The sequence below is a fragment of the Camellia sinensis genome, chromosome 10 (genome assembly GCF_055761805.1).
Source record: "Camellia sinensis isolate YWXY chromosome 10, ASM5576180v1, whole genome shotgun sequence".
NCBI classification, from domain to species: Eukaryota; Viridiplantae; Streptophyta; class Magnoliopsida; order Ericales; family Theaceae; genus Camellia; species Camellia sinensis.
The window spans coordinates 141,291,611-141,306,848 of NC_138970.1; the positions used below are offsets into that span (position 1 = coordinate 141,291,611).

Here is a 15,238-nt window from a genome sequence, read left to right on the forward strand (position 1 = left end):
TAAAATTTTTAATTTTTTATTACTTTTTAGATTTGTCTACATAAGCCGTAAATGTAAAAAAAATTGACATAAATTTTTTTTTAAAAAAGGTCATTATTGACAAAAAAATAAAAAATAAAAATAAAAAATGAGGTGGCTTGTATAGATATTCACAAACATTGGGGTATTTTAGTAAATTCAAATAGAGCGGCTATAACAGAATTCTAAACCAGCAAATAAAAGCTATCCACGTGTCTCTCCTTTTCCCGCCAAACCTTCACTCCTCCAAAACATATATAACCACTCTAAGCAACTGAAGAGCAGCAACCAAACTCCATTAATGGCGAAACCGAATTTGATTCTCCTCTCTCTCCTCACTTTCTCTCTCTTCTCTCTCTCCTATCCGCTCCCCTCCATCGCTGTCCTCAACGCCGAAGAGATCCTCTCCAACTCCGGCTTCGTCGCCATGGCCCTAACCCTAGATCTCGTCTCCGCCACCCTCACTTCTCAACCACCGTCCGCCACCATCTTCTCTCCCTCCGACGCCGCATTCTCATATTCCGGCCAGCCACCCCTCTCTCTCCTCCAGTTTCACTTCTCTCCCCTCGCTTTCTCCCTCGACAGCCTCCGATCGCTTCCCTATGGCACCAAGATCCCCACCTTGTCCTCCGGCAAGTCATTGATCGTCACCACATCGGCTTTGGATCAGCAAGTTTCTCTCAATAATGTCACAATCAATGGATCGCCGATATACGACGATGGATCGTTGATTATCTTTGGGATCGACAAGTTTTTTGATCCGAATCTGGAAGTGGTTTTGTTGCCGATTCAAAGCCCTAGCCCCGATCTCCGCTGCGTGGCTTCAACAACAACAACAACAACTTGGAGCTATTTGTCTCGTGGTTATTCGTTTGATGAAGCTTCTGGAATGCTGAGATCGAGAGGGTACTCTGTCGTGGCTTCGTTTCTTGATCTGCAATTGGTGCTAGCGTTAGTTGATCGGCCGAATCTGACTGTGTTCGCTTCTGTTGATGACGTGATGCTTGAATATGTCGGTAATGTTAGTGAATACTCATCCTTGTTTCTTCGACATGTTGTTCCTTGCAAGCTTAGATGGACTGATCTAATTAATTTTGAAGACGGAACAGAGTTGAGGACTTTTTCCGATGGATTTACAGTAAAAATTACGAAAAACAATGACCTGTTGATGATAAATGGAGTTCCGATATCAATTCCGGACATGTTTGACAGTGATTGGCTTTCTGTTCACGGTCTTCACAAAGTCCTAGAGATGCCGGAAACGCCAGTTGTTCAAGAGGACGAGTCTCCATCGTCTGAATTTGGCGAGGAGTGGATCGCACCGGACCGTAGTGAATTTTGAGCTCAAACTGATGTTTGGTGTTGTTGACTGTAAGTTCACTGAATATGTTGCAATTTGTGGTTGTGGTTGTGGTGTTAGAACACACTCTCTTTCTGGTACTGTCAAGATTACTTCCACTTCTCTGTTTCACCATCTCACTCAACTTTACTGAAATTTGAATGTAGCAAGTTTAGAGATTTGCATATTGGTTGCTTCTCTTAGATCTGGATTTTCTGCTTGAGGTGTGTATACCGATGTATTCTGAGGAAAAGTGGATGGATCAGTAATAAAAGTTTGTTGAACTTCTGAAATTTCTTTTTTTTCTAATTTTTTTTCTTTTGTTCAAATTTTTTTTTTTTTTTTTTGAAGTACAATTATGAGTGACAAAAAATGACTTTGGTTACAGCCATAGTTATCAGAATTTCGATCCAAATCATAGGATCTTAGGATCATAGGATTTCAATTGGATCAAACAATCCGGATCATATCTTAAAATCACTACGATTCTAGTCACAAAATGATGTAGAATCGCATATGATCCCGATCCTACTATTTTTTTTTATTAGTTATTTCTTATTTATATATATGTGTATATCTATATAAAAAATTTAATTATAAACTCATTTTTCATATGTCTTCTCTAATTTATGTTAACATAAAATATACATTATATCAAATTTATCAATTTTCTTTAATCTTTTTAAAATTATGTAACAAAAATTATTATTATCAATAATTTTTCATTTTATTTTGCATTGAAAGTAGAATCTTACGATTTTCGTTTCGATTCTACCATCTAATCCATTAGTCCCTCAAAAATTATAACAACCTTGGTTACAGCAAGAGAAATGCTTGGACACAAATATTATATATATATATATATATATGATCCTAGTGCATTATCTTGAAGTGTTGAATTCGACAACTTGAATTCTGGGTGGCGTCATTAATCTTTATAACTTCACAGTGCTTTGGATCTCAACTTATCTCGCTTTATTTGCCTTTGTTAAAACTCAACTTGACTGAATTACCTTGCAGATATAGTTACCCTTAAATAAATGAGAGGTAACGAATTGGCCATGAGAACAAGTTACTTGCTTTTCTTTGCAACAGACTATAAATTGACCTTCCCATTCTAGTTCTGTAATTTCAAGTTTCAATTATACTCTATTTGGTTCATTAGAATGAGTTGGAATTGAACGGAATTGAATGATTATTCCTTGGGCTCTCATATAGAATCCCATTCTTTTGAAATGATGAATGATGATTTCATTTGTTTTTTCAATCAATTGAACATGGGAATGATCATTCTATTTCATTTCATTATGGTAAGAGAATTGATACATCTTCCATACAACGGTTTTGCTTCAAAGATTATGCTACAGACGTTCTGCAAAGTTGAATGAAAATTTGTTCAAAGATTGGAGGTGCATGCAGGGCAACATCGCTAAATAGTCTGTAGGAACATTTGATAATAGCAAAATTTATCCAAACTGCAAATTCTTTTGAATAAGTTCTTAAACTGCAGTGGTCTTGAGCAAGCCATGTTTTATTGTTTCAGGTTTTTTGTTTTGAAAATATCATCGGATTTCCAGTCATCACTGCACCAATTTACCCACACAAAAATAAATAAATAAATAAACAAACTGATATTCATAGGCAATCTCTGATCTGAAAGGTTCCTATTTATATTGGCAATTTGACACAAAGGTAAGGTAGTGTTTGGTTTACTAAAAGAGTAATGTTACGCATCATGATATAAATATCAGGAAGAATTTTATGAAACTAATCTAAAGGTGATTACATAACATACAATGAAACATTACAAGCTAATCTAAAAGTGGAGAATCTTCATAAAGGTTTTTCATGATATTTCTTTCATGTTGCCTAGTGTTAGCACCTTGACATTCGGGAGCTGGTGACTTGACATTTGGTGGCACCTTGCACCTATGTCAAACTTGGACCGCAACATGAGAGGGGCCATTTCCCAATATAAGCCATTTTTGTATCGTATTTCCAAAACTAGGCCAACTTCTGACGGAATTCCAAAACTAAGTTAAAACGCTATTACTATTCGCGCTTTCACTGTTAGGAGCGGAAAAGTAGGTGAACAGTAAAATCGCTATTACAAATAGCGACTTTGATTAATAAGTCGCTATTACAAATAGCGCTTCTAGGGTTATTTTTTTCCCAATAAAAAACGCTGTTCTTAACAGCGCTTTTCACACAAATTTTTGTTGCAAAAAAACGCTATTATCAATAGCGATTTTAACAAAAACAAATTCCCCAAAAAACGCTGTTTATAGTAGCGATTTTAACATAATTTTTTTTGCAGAAAAAACGCTATTCATAATAGCGATTTCAGTTAAAATTTTGTTCCAAAAAACGCTATTCCTAATAGCGATTTTAATAGAAATTTTTTTTTTACCATAAACTTTGTTGGAATAAAACGCTATTTTCAAGATAAAACAAAAGGAAAAAACATAAAGCAATTATCATGTTAAAATATGTTTTTTTTTTCTTTTTTTTGTTTAGAATGTGTAATTCATAAATTTTACATAATATGAAAAAAAACCTCTTCTCATATATTAATTTTACATACTATTTTTCATATATATAATTTCAAAATCATATTCATGTAGATTATTGAATTTTTTTTGGGAAAATTTTACATAGCGATTTAGCTATTATAAAAAATGTAATTAAAGCTCATTTAGCTATTATCAATAGTATATTAATTTTACATAGCGATTTTTCATTATTTCATAGCGAATTGTTTCAAGTTAAATGAGCTTTAATTACATTTTTTTAATTACATTTTTTTGGGAAAATTTTTTTTGTTAAAATCGCTATTGTTTTACAAAATGTAATTAAAAAAAAAATTTCGTCTTCACTAAAGTTGTTTTCATGTAAAATATTTTTTTGCTTATTGTTTTGTGTAATTAATTATTTTTTTTTCGCTTTACTAAAGTCGTTTTCATGTAAATTTTTTTTTTCTTTTGTCTTTATTTTGGGTTGGAATGTGTTATTTTGAAAATTATTTTGGCTTTACGAAAGCCGTTTTCATTTAAACATAAATATATATTTATTCTTTTGTTTTGGGTTAGAAGGTGAGAATGTAATTCAGAAAATCAGTTTAGTAAACCAGTTTAGTAAAACCGTTTTGTACCCGTTTTCATTTAAATTTATTTTGTTATGGGTTAGAATGTGATATGCATGCTGTACAGTTCGAAGCACACCCACACATTGTGCAACTCGACGAGCAACGACGAAGGGTGAGACGCGAAGACCACCGCGGAGTAGGCCAAGAAGACAAAGGCCACAGCGAGAGCTCCTAAAATAAATTTTCTCAACATTTTTGTAATAATACTTAATACATAATATACGAAGTCAGTACTTTACAAAATACTCTTACGGGTATGAAAACAACATAACTGAAGTTGCAAATGTAATAGTTTTCAGTTACGTAGGTAGTACAGACATAATTCTCCCACAAAAATACATTATGGACACCATGAACTGAACACACATTACATACATCCTGGACACTCTTAACTGAACACACAATACATAAACATAACAGTTAGATAGAGAAACACCTAATTCATGACCTAATATTGCATATTAGTAGCCGTAACATTTGACAGACACAATACATATACATAAACATAAACTTAAACATAAACATAACATAACATAACAGTTATACTTACTCTAACACAGACATTACATATTAATGGAAGTTGTTATATTGCCGAAGTGTAGACATTAACACCTAATTCGCGCTTAAATCGGCAGGTGGCTCAGAATCTGAACAATCCGAAAGCTCAGCGTCAGAGACAAGTTCAGGATCCTCCATGATAGCCTTGATAGCCGCAACATTTGGTTCTGTTTTGTTCTTCTGGGCATCCTTCTTAAGTATGAGTAGCTGCATATCGCGGGCCAATCTACGACCCATTTGAGAAATCTCACGTTCTAGTGTTTGACATAGTCGATCAACATTATCAGGATCTTCCTTTTGGATCTCAACAGAACGTGCTTTTGGCACCTTCAGTCCTCTTTCCCGACATAATCTTTCGTTTTGCACTCGCTCTATAAATAGTGCGGGCCACTTAAGAAGTCTAGCCTTTGCATAACCATATCCTGTTTGATTTTCTGATGGATCCTCCACCAAACCACATGGATCTCGATAGTACTTGGGCATGACGAAATGTCGCTTCCCAAACCTATCATGATAAGCACAAGAGGCATCCAAGAAAGGAAATGGTGTTTCATCTTCAGCATCGCCACTTCCCCTTCCCCCTCCTCGTCGTGAACTTTCACCCCTTTGCAAGTTCCTACCACCTCTGCGACCCCCACTCCCTCCTATGAACCATGTAGCCATGCTAATTTTTTAAAACAAATGAATAATAATTTCGTAGGGCGAAATGAGTTGTAAGGTTGTGTCTTCACCTTGAGTTGTAAGGTTGTGTCTTCACCTTTACTCGTTTATATAGTTGATTATGAACGGATAAATGAGAATCCCACATATATGCATGCTGACTGTAAGGTAAATCAGTAGATTCACTGTTGCCATGTGACTTTCTAAATTGAGAATCCCACATATATCAATACGAGATGAGTTATCACTGTAACAAAAAAGTCGAGCAAAAAATGGAGAAAACCAAAGCATGTGGACCAAGTCACATCACTTCACAATCCATCTGCATATACGAACAAAATAAGGGCATGGTGACTGTAAGGTAATTCAGTGAATTCACTGTTGCCATGTGACTTTCTAAGTTGAGAATCCCACATATATCAATAATAGATGAGTTGTCACTGTAATAAAAAAAATCGAGCAACAAATCGAGGAAACCAAAGCCTGTGCACCAATTCACATGACAAAGACCATCCATCTGCATATAAGGACAAAATAAAGGCATGCTGTTGTTAACAGATGACAAAGAATCTCACATATATCAATAACAGATGCGTTGTAATAAAAAAAATCGAGCAAAAAATCGAGAAAACCAAAGACTCTGCACCAAGTCACATGACTTCACAATCCATCTGCATATACAGACAAAATAAAGGCAGGCTGACAATAAGGTAAATCAATGAATTCACTGTTGCCATGTGACTTTCTGAGTTGAGAATCCCACATATGTAAATAAGAGATGAGTTGTGACTGTAATAAACAAATCAATAAAACCGAAGACTGTGCACCAGGTCACATGACTTCACAATCTATCTGCATATACTGACAAGTCTCTCCACGATTTGACTACTCAATGTGTGAAAAAATGAAGGTCATGAAGCTTACGACCCGCTATTTGTATTTCATTGAAAAGTATGACTATTTGAATTGTTCTTGTCATTTGGGAAGCTATTCACCGACCTACCTGTTATGTTTTATGTGTTGTTGAAGGCGGTAGTTCGATTCACCGAGTTTAGTTTTTTGTCAACCCCTCATTCATTACCGGAGTCATAATTTTTACTGGACTTTCAATAATTGTAAGGTGACTCTTTCTTCTTTCCTGATGGAGATTGAAATTCGTTGTGATTTCATCCCTATTTCAGCAGCCCCAGTTAAGGGAACCTTTTCTCCGAGTTGCCTGATCTATTTTATGTGTTTTAAGTATTCACATAATTGAACATACATTAATCCATTAATTAATCCAGAACATTCATGAACAAATTGCAATTCAATAAAGAAAGTCATGAACTCATAAATGTGTACTTATAAATGTAGGTATTTCATAAACTTCAGGTGCATAACAAAAATACTTGAAATACATCCGTACGTTACACCAACAACAACGTTGTCTTACACTCCAGGAACGAACATATGAAAGATAACGGTGTTTGATTTCTTATTCATCATCTGACATGTAGTAGTCAGAGAGATATTTTTCATTGTTGAAGACATTATTTCGCTCAACCATTGTCAAATCTCTGTTGCTTGCTTCTGCCATTTCAGTGGCTAGCTGAAGCATGAAATGTCGACATCTCCGCATCAACATCCTGTTGTTCTCCTTCTTAATTCTGCTAACTGCTTTTTCATAGTCACTCACATTTCGTCTAGCCATGGTCAATGAACGACGATGAGGTACCGGTGCCCCAAAGTTACGTAGATCATTATACAATCCTTCTTGCTCCGTTACCCTGAACGCCCATTCTGCTCGGATACCAGCATAATAATCCTTCGGACTTGAGTACTTTTCGCTCTTGTAGTCATACATAAATGGAGGTAGCAGCCACACTTTCGGATTTCTTTGCTGGCGTGAACTTCCTGCACCTCTTGAAGACATTGTTAATAAAATTAAAAATAATAATAATAATAGTAATTGTATATCTATTACTATTGTTATGCCTTCAACAAACATCATACTGGGGTATTTATAGACATGATAGTGGTGCTAGGGCACTATGGAATAAGTGATACACGTGATATTATTTGATGTTGTTCATTTCATGTAATTTTGATTACCCGTGACTTTGTGTACCTGTGATGTAGTCACGGATGTGGTTGTAAGATAAAATAATAATTGTAGGCTATAGAATCACAATGCTATCCCTTCATATTCGAGCAGTGCGTTGTCAAATAAAACAAAATGCAGTGAGTTGTCACATCTGCACATGAAACTATTTTGTCATGCTTACTTTTGTAATACAATAAGTACTCACTTGGAATTGACGATTTCAGTACGTATAAGTGTTTTCGAGAAATTATAAATCAAATCGAAAAATGAAATTTTCTTTGTATTCAAGTAATATTGTTCATAAACTATCATTGTTTTTCTCACCAACATAACAAAATGGTCACCTGCTAGGTAAACACGATTGGAACGTTGGTGCCTATATTTTATCTTATTTTCAGTTAAAGAACTTCACAGTCATCCGATTTTTATTGTCATTACACAATCGTCCATCATATTTTTTTACCAACATAATAGCATTTCTGCTTCTTTTCACAGTCATAATAATGTGACTTAGATGAATTCTGAAATGTGCGGAAAAAACAAAGCATGTAAGTTGCACTGCAGAAGTCACATGCATCACGTAATGTCAAGAAACAAGTCACAACGTATACAAGCATGGCAAAGTAAGAAAGTCACATGCATTACTGCATCACTGCATAAAGTGACATGCAGCATTGCATCACTGCACAAAGTCACATGCCTCCTACGTACTGTGCCCATTGCAATTATGCACAAAGTCACAGGCATCGCTGCATCTTCGGCACAATAGCCGATGCTACAGGCCGTTGATTCGTTCATGACTGCACAAAGTCGAGTCCTGACAGCCGTATCCACTGGATAAGGTCAGTGGCATGCATGTGATCGAACAGGAAATTGCATACACACAGGTACCATGTGTGTATATGGTATAAATATCGTAGCATACCACAACAAAAGTTTTACAGCTATTTCTACCGATATGATCATGACATATACGGTGATTGATCTATATTCAGCAATGGGTCGCTATTGGGTTGCAGATGGAGATGAATTTCAATACCCATTAAATCCAAATTTGCGTTACTCACGTGCCACCGTCAATACCATGAGAGCTGAGTGGGAATTTCGCAAAACTCGAGCAAACGTTCTCGTTGAGCTATGCCGTGAAGTTAATCTTAAATTTCCTCGCCGGTTAGCCATGCGTATGCCAACTGACACTCCACAGTTGTTGCAAAGGGCATTGCATCGTATCCGCGACGAGGTTAATCGCATGACACAACGTTTGCAGAGGTCTGAACTAATGAAGACCGCAAATGAGCGTGCCGAAGATGGGTTAATGGATGATGCACACCAGTACTACGCCTGGAGCATGGATGTTATGTATGAATCTGATATTGAGATGTCAGATGATGATGATAATGAATGAAATTGTTTGGATGAACGCCCAGGGCATTTCTGTAATGCATGCAATTTGTAATGCTTATCCATGACTTATCAATAAAACGAGATATTTCAATTATTTTTAGCCTTCAACGAACATTTTTTTTATAGCTTCTTTACACATTTTGTTCAAACCAAACGCGTTTGTAATTTATGTTCTCCTAAATTACGGATAATGAGAGAGGGGTAGAGATGTGAAACAGATTTGTGTGATTCATCAATATAAATAAGAATAAAAAATTGTGAAATGATAATTGCGAATAAATAAGTATGACACTTACATCAGCTGTACAAGTTTGACACATACAAACAAAAAAGAAAAAAATAAAAAAACCTATATAGTCCATATCGCAACCGCTAATGCCCTAACCTGCCCCCAGTCCCACAACCCCGACCGTGGATCTCCCTCCTCGGTCTCCTACGGTAGACTCTCTGAATATCTGGCACTCTCTCCCCTGCATGCTGCCCTCCACTGACTGCCTGCGGAGCCTGTGAGTGTGAGTGTGACCCCCCCTCTCCTGCATCTGATGCCCCTGATCCTGCCTGTGCCTGTAGATCATATACTGCTGTGAGCTGTGAAACTCCCACTCCCTCGTCTGGTGCAACTGTATCACGATCTGCAGCTCGACCACGACCTCTGCCTCTGCCCGCACCCCGACCTCGGCCGCGACGTCCCCCACGACCATAACCTCTCCCTCGCGCTCTGGGGGGGGGCTCAATATGGCCCTCATCATCAATGTGTGAGATGTCAGTGAGAACTGCATCATGTGTACTCCTGGGCGCGGTCGAAGTAGTCCCCATAAAAGCAGGTGATAACTGGGTGGGTGGGGTAGCAACATCATGCATGAACGGGGGGGCGGTCGAAGTACTCCCCAGAAAAGTAGGATGTAACTGGGTGGGTGGGGTAATAACATCATGTATGAAGCGGGGCGGTGACCAATCAGGGTCAGGGTCAGCATGCTGGGTAAGATGTACGTGTGGGGAATATGGAGAAATGTATGGGGTATCATGTGGTGGGGTGCCTGAAGTCGAAGGACCTGCTGTGGCTGGCGCTGAACTGGAAGGCACTGACGTGGACGGGACTGATGTGTCTGGAGCAGCTGCTGCAGTGTGTACACCGTAGTCCCCAAAATGCAGACGATCTACCCGATGGGCATGCTGGATCCCCTCGTACAATAACTCTCTGATCTCTACAAGGGCCTGCAGACCAAGCTGTCCATCACGTCTGAAAATAGCATCCTCAGCCAAGTGATATGACCTCCCAGCTCGAACCACCTGTCAAAAAAATAGATATATTAGGCTATAGTTGACTGAAAATAATCAATTATGATATTAACAATTATCGGAGATATAGTACGCTACTCACCAATGACTCGAGAGAAGGCCCAACTCCCTGATATCCGTCCTCGGACAGGTGGCTCGGATTACCGACAAGTAGGTGTGTATGTCGCCGATACCACAACATGTAAGGGTCGGGAGAGGGGAGGACCCCATCGCTCCAGTCAGCCTGTACAATAGTGTCGCGACGGGCATCCCACAACTGTATGTATCGCATATGATGCTGACTCCAGTCAGTGCTGCCTCGGCCACGTCTATCCGTCGCATGCAACCGCCACTCGGTGTCACATCGATCCGGCACGGGCTGGACCCGACCAAACTGTCGGAGGACACGATCAGGGAGATGCCACTCAACCACGTCATAACAAATGAGTGGTACTCTCGCCATCCATATATCCTCACCTAGGCGGCAGTAGTCTGGGAGCGTGTGCAGGACATCAGCATAAGGCTGCCAGATAAACTACAATAACGACAAGTCTATTAAAAATCGGTCATAAACGTATACAGTCCATATGACAATTAAAATTTAGGTATATAAATTTGATACCTCGCCGTCTATCATCCGGTCAAGCTGGTCTCTATACACGACCACTACGTGGGTCGATACGACCTCGTGGCTCATGTCAACCCTCCATCGGCTACCTCGAGGTCCGGCCGGCATCTGCATGTCTCCCTGCCCGATGGGAACCTCACCAGGAGCAACTACTTGCCGCCTAGCCGGGGCAATGCGAATCAATCTCTCCCACGCCCAAATCTGCAATAGTTTGAACGCAATTACAATACTGATATATGCCATACAATATGAATTGACATGTAATAAAATTCTTACTAACCTGTAGCAAGACAAGGGGTCCTCCGATCTGAGTCACACCCACCTGAGTGGCTCGACATAACATCCTATACAAGCATGCCAAAGCCGCGGCGCCCCAGCTGTACTGGCCGATGACGTCAATGTCTCTCAACAGTGGCAAATACATCAGCTTGAGCAGGTTCTGTGACTTATCAGGGAGAAGTACCCCCCCAATAAGCCACAGAATATATGCTCGCGCATGCTGCTGTACTAACTCATCTGCAGCATCATCTGGAAAATCGCCCTGAAAATGCTCCGACAGCCACCTCACCCTCACTCTACCTGCCTGTAAGTCTGCAGGTGTAGGTGCTACTCCCAATAGCTCAGCACATAGCGCTATCCACTGCTCCGTCGTCAATGATGGGTCAAGTCCAGTAACTGCTCGCCCATCAATCCGTAGACCGTATAGGACAGATACGTCTTGCAATGTGACGGTGGCCTCACCGGTCGGGAAATGAAATGTATGAGTCTCTGTGCGCCATCTCTCGACGAGAGCAGTAATGAGTGGGTGGTCCAGTCTGATATGGCCTATACGATATACACCATAGAATCCCGCGCGTAGTAGACACTGCAAGACTCTATGGTGCAATGGACGATCCCACAGGCCGGAATCTCCCCGTCGGCATGCCACCACGGTGCGTGACTGGTCCTGCATAACAGAATGAGTATTTTAAATTATAGCATTATCAAGGAAATGAAAAACAAAATGCAGTGTATTTTCATTGTACGCGTAAAGTCCAACAAACGTTATTGCATACCGGGTCCTCCCATATACTGTCAGCCCGATGTGGATGACTAAAAAGGGGGACCTCATCAGGTAGATGTGCCATGAAGCCTGTACAGTTGAAAAACAAATACATTTTGACAAACTGTATTGGTGAGCATGTAATTTAACTATATCAATTAAGCTGAAATTATTATGTACATGACGACTTGAAAAATAAATGTGGTCGATTATTTTAAAAGTATAAATTTGTGTGCCATTAACTAAAATCAAAAGTTTGCATATTATGTGCCCATTAAATATGATAAACAATTCAACATAACCTATCGTTATCTATGCTTCAGACTAATATAAAAATCTTTTACAAAGTCATTTTACGATATCAGTTACATAAGCTTAATAATGACCAATAACATGTGGATAGTTTTTGTATGTCAATATTTACAAACAAAATGGAATGATCAATTTTTTTTTTTCAAAACTTCATTATTGATTTTGGCATATTTGACATAACGTCATTATTGATTTTGACATATTTGACAAAATTCGTTACATTTATGGCATATTCGACAACTTCATTATTGATTTTGTAATTTTTGTTTTGCAATAAAATAAAAAATTTGTAAATTACGTACATGTAATTCACAAAATTCTGTAATAAACATTTTCAATGAAGTAGAGAATAAAAACTATGATAGTTGTAAATTTCGTCAAGCAAATAAAACAATTACAATATATAAAGAATTAAACAACAGAAATGATATATTACAAATAAAAAATGTTCTATTACATGTATGGCCCCGTTTACAAATAATGAATTACAAAAGAAAATAAAATGATCTATTACAAATAAAGAATTACAAAAAGATCTATTACAATATGTAAGTATTACATAGTCTTCATCGACCAAGTCGCGCCGGACATGTTCGCCTGTCATGACCTGTCTGCTGGCACTCACTGCAACGAGCGGTCAAACGCCTATCTGATATGTCCATCTCATTCGGAATACGAGACATAGATGCACGACCCCGTTTCACTTGTCGCAGACGCAGTACATTAGGCATTAAAGTCCACTGCGGATCAGCCCAATAATCTTGATGCGGTATTGGATTGAATTTAGTTTCCCAAACTCTAATGTATACAGGAAGCCTATATACTGGATCAACGTACTCGAATGGATTGTCACCGCATTCAGACATTACAGCGAGCATATGAGAACATGGATAGTGTCATATCTCATATTTCCCACAACTGCACGTGGGTTGATTCATCCGCACAATTTGTGTATTGCGACCTCGTCCATGGCGAAAAGATGTTTGCACCTCAAACACGCGGCGTGGCCTATAAAAAAATTATAGTAGAAACTAATGAAGTTCATGTTTTTAGGTGTAGTTAAATTGACAACATAATAACAATAATTTAATTTATATTACAAACTAACCTGTCATATGATATCAACTTGAAAGTATTTGCCCTTGCGATGCCATCCTCAATAGTTTTTTGCATCTGTCTAGGGTATTGGAACTCATTTCGTACATCTAGTTCAGCTTGGGCTCCCATCTCGTCAAAATATTTTACAAGCCGCCGAAATGTAAATTCTACCATAGCTGAGATAGGTAAGTTCCTTGCACCTTTCAAGACGCTATTGAAGCACTCTGCATCATTGCTAGTCAATACCCCCCAGCGATGCCCACCGTCATACGAAAGGGCCCACTCCTCAGGATTCATCTTGTAAACCCAAGTGATGGCTTCTTGGTCAATAGCCTGTATTTGTTGTAAGTAACCATTACACTTTCGTCGTTGATGAGCACTTCCTGCTTTCCATAGAAGTTGTTTCAGCTCCTTATTTCTGAACGTAGTGTTAAAGTTACTACAAACATGTCGAAGGCAGTGCCGATGATATCCAACAAATTGGAGCGAGGGATTCAACCAATGCCGCCTCACAGCAGCTAAAATACTCTCAGCTCGATCGGATATCAAAGTCACTCCCTGTCGGTCCATGACAATATGTTCCTTGATATTTGAAATGAAGAACGACCAAGACTCCAAACTCTCCTTGTCGACAACAGCAAATGCAAGCGGTAGTAGTTTGCCATTGGCGGTGACAATCGTTGCTACAAGCAACACACCAGTGTATTTCCCGTATAAGAATGTACCATCTATGGTTATAACAGGCCTACAATGTCTGAATCCATCGATGACGGGTTTGAAAGACCAAAAAACAAAGTGGAAAACGGGCATAATGGTTGTATTTCCGGTATATCTATGCTTCCATTGCACGATGGTACCAGGATTAGATGTTTGTAATGCATACATGAATTTAGGCAACATCATATATGATTCATCCCAATCTCCGAATACCATTCGAATTGCCTTTGCCCTTGCATGCCACGCCTTCTTGTAATGTATAGTATAGTTCATGGATTTTTTTATGTCTTCGATGACATTCTTAATGGGCATATCAGGTTCGTTCTGCATACAACAATACCTATGAGTCAGATTATTTTGGTGTGAACACTTTAAAGACACAATTTTGGTGTGAACACTTTAAATGAACAATGTGTATATAAATGTAAACATTTATTTTGTATACTCACCGCAACTTGTCCCAAAAGATGAGAAGCAATGTAACTGGAGCTAATATTTGTGTGGTCCCTATTCGTTCGTGGGTATAAACAATGGTGAGGACCCCTATACTGCTTTATTTCAAAAAGCCCATGTCTCTTACTAAGAGATGCACGCAACCACCATCTACAGTCGTGCTTGCAAGCACACACCCAAACGTCTCGCTTGGAGGTTACGACTTTGTACTCTCGATTATTTGTTGCATGGTACAATTTGACAGCATGTACGAGTTGCTTCTTATCAACGAAAACCATCCCTTTGTCCAACTCTGGATTTTCAGCATTCCAGATTCGGTTACGGGGAACGACATCGCGGTTACTAATGTCAAAATCACCACCCATGTGAATGTTTTCAAAGAAAGGGATTTCAGGTCTAGGTGGAATGGGGGCATTCTGAATATCAACGGGAGCGTCGACATCATCATCTTCTTCATCATCATCATCATCTGATCCGCCCAATAAATTTTCTTCATCACACAT

The 15,238-nt window shown here is 38.7% G+C and overlaps 3 protein-coding genes across 3 annotated transcripts; 1 reads left to right on the forward strand and 2 right to left on the reverse strand.

Annotated features, from left to right (window-relative positions):
• Positions 1 to 1,650, forward strand: LOC114280139 (putative fasciclin-like arabinogalactan protein 20). Its single transcript, XM_028222482.2, has one exon. The coding sequence runs from the start codon at positions 320 to 322 to the stop codon at positions 1,358 to 1,360; it is 1,041 nt and encodes a 346-aa protein (XP_028078283.2). The 5' UTR covers positions 1 to 319; the 3' UTR covers positions 1,361 to 1,650.
• Positions 1,651 to 8,804: 7,154 nt separating this feature from the next.
• LOC145801738 (uncharacterized) lies at positions 8,805 to 11,118 on the reverse strand. The gene is made up of 2 exons (XM_082893449.1): positions 10,589 to 11,118; positions 8,805 to 10,497 (listed from the first exon to the last, which is right to left on the reverse strand). Exons 1-2 carry the CDS (start codon positions 10,946 to 10,948, stop codon positions 9,580 to 9,582), a joined length of 1,278 nt encoding a protein of 425 aa, XP_082749575.1. The 5' UTR covers positions 10,949 to 11,118; the 3' UTR covers positions 8,805 to 9,579.
• An 870-nt stretch (positions 11,119 to 11,988) lies between these two features.
• On the reverse strand, positions 11,989 to 15,238 carry LOC145800728 (uncharacterized). Its single transcript, XM_082890459.1, has 5 exons — positions 14,732 to 15,238; positions 13,576 to 14,606; positions 13,384 to 13,475; positions 12,186 to 12,245; positions 11,989 to 12,059 (listed from the first exon to the last, which is right to left on the reverse strand). The coding sequence occupies exons 1-5, from the start codon at positions 15,236 to 15,238 to the stop codon at positions 11,989 to 11,991; spliced, it is 1,761 nt and encodes a 586-aa protein (XP_082746585.1).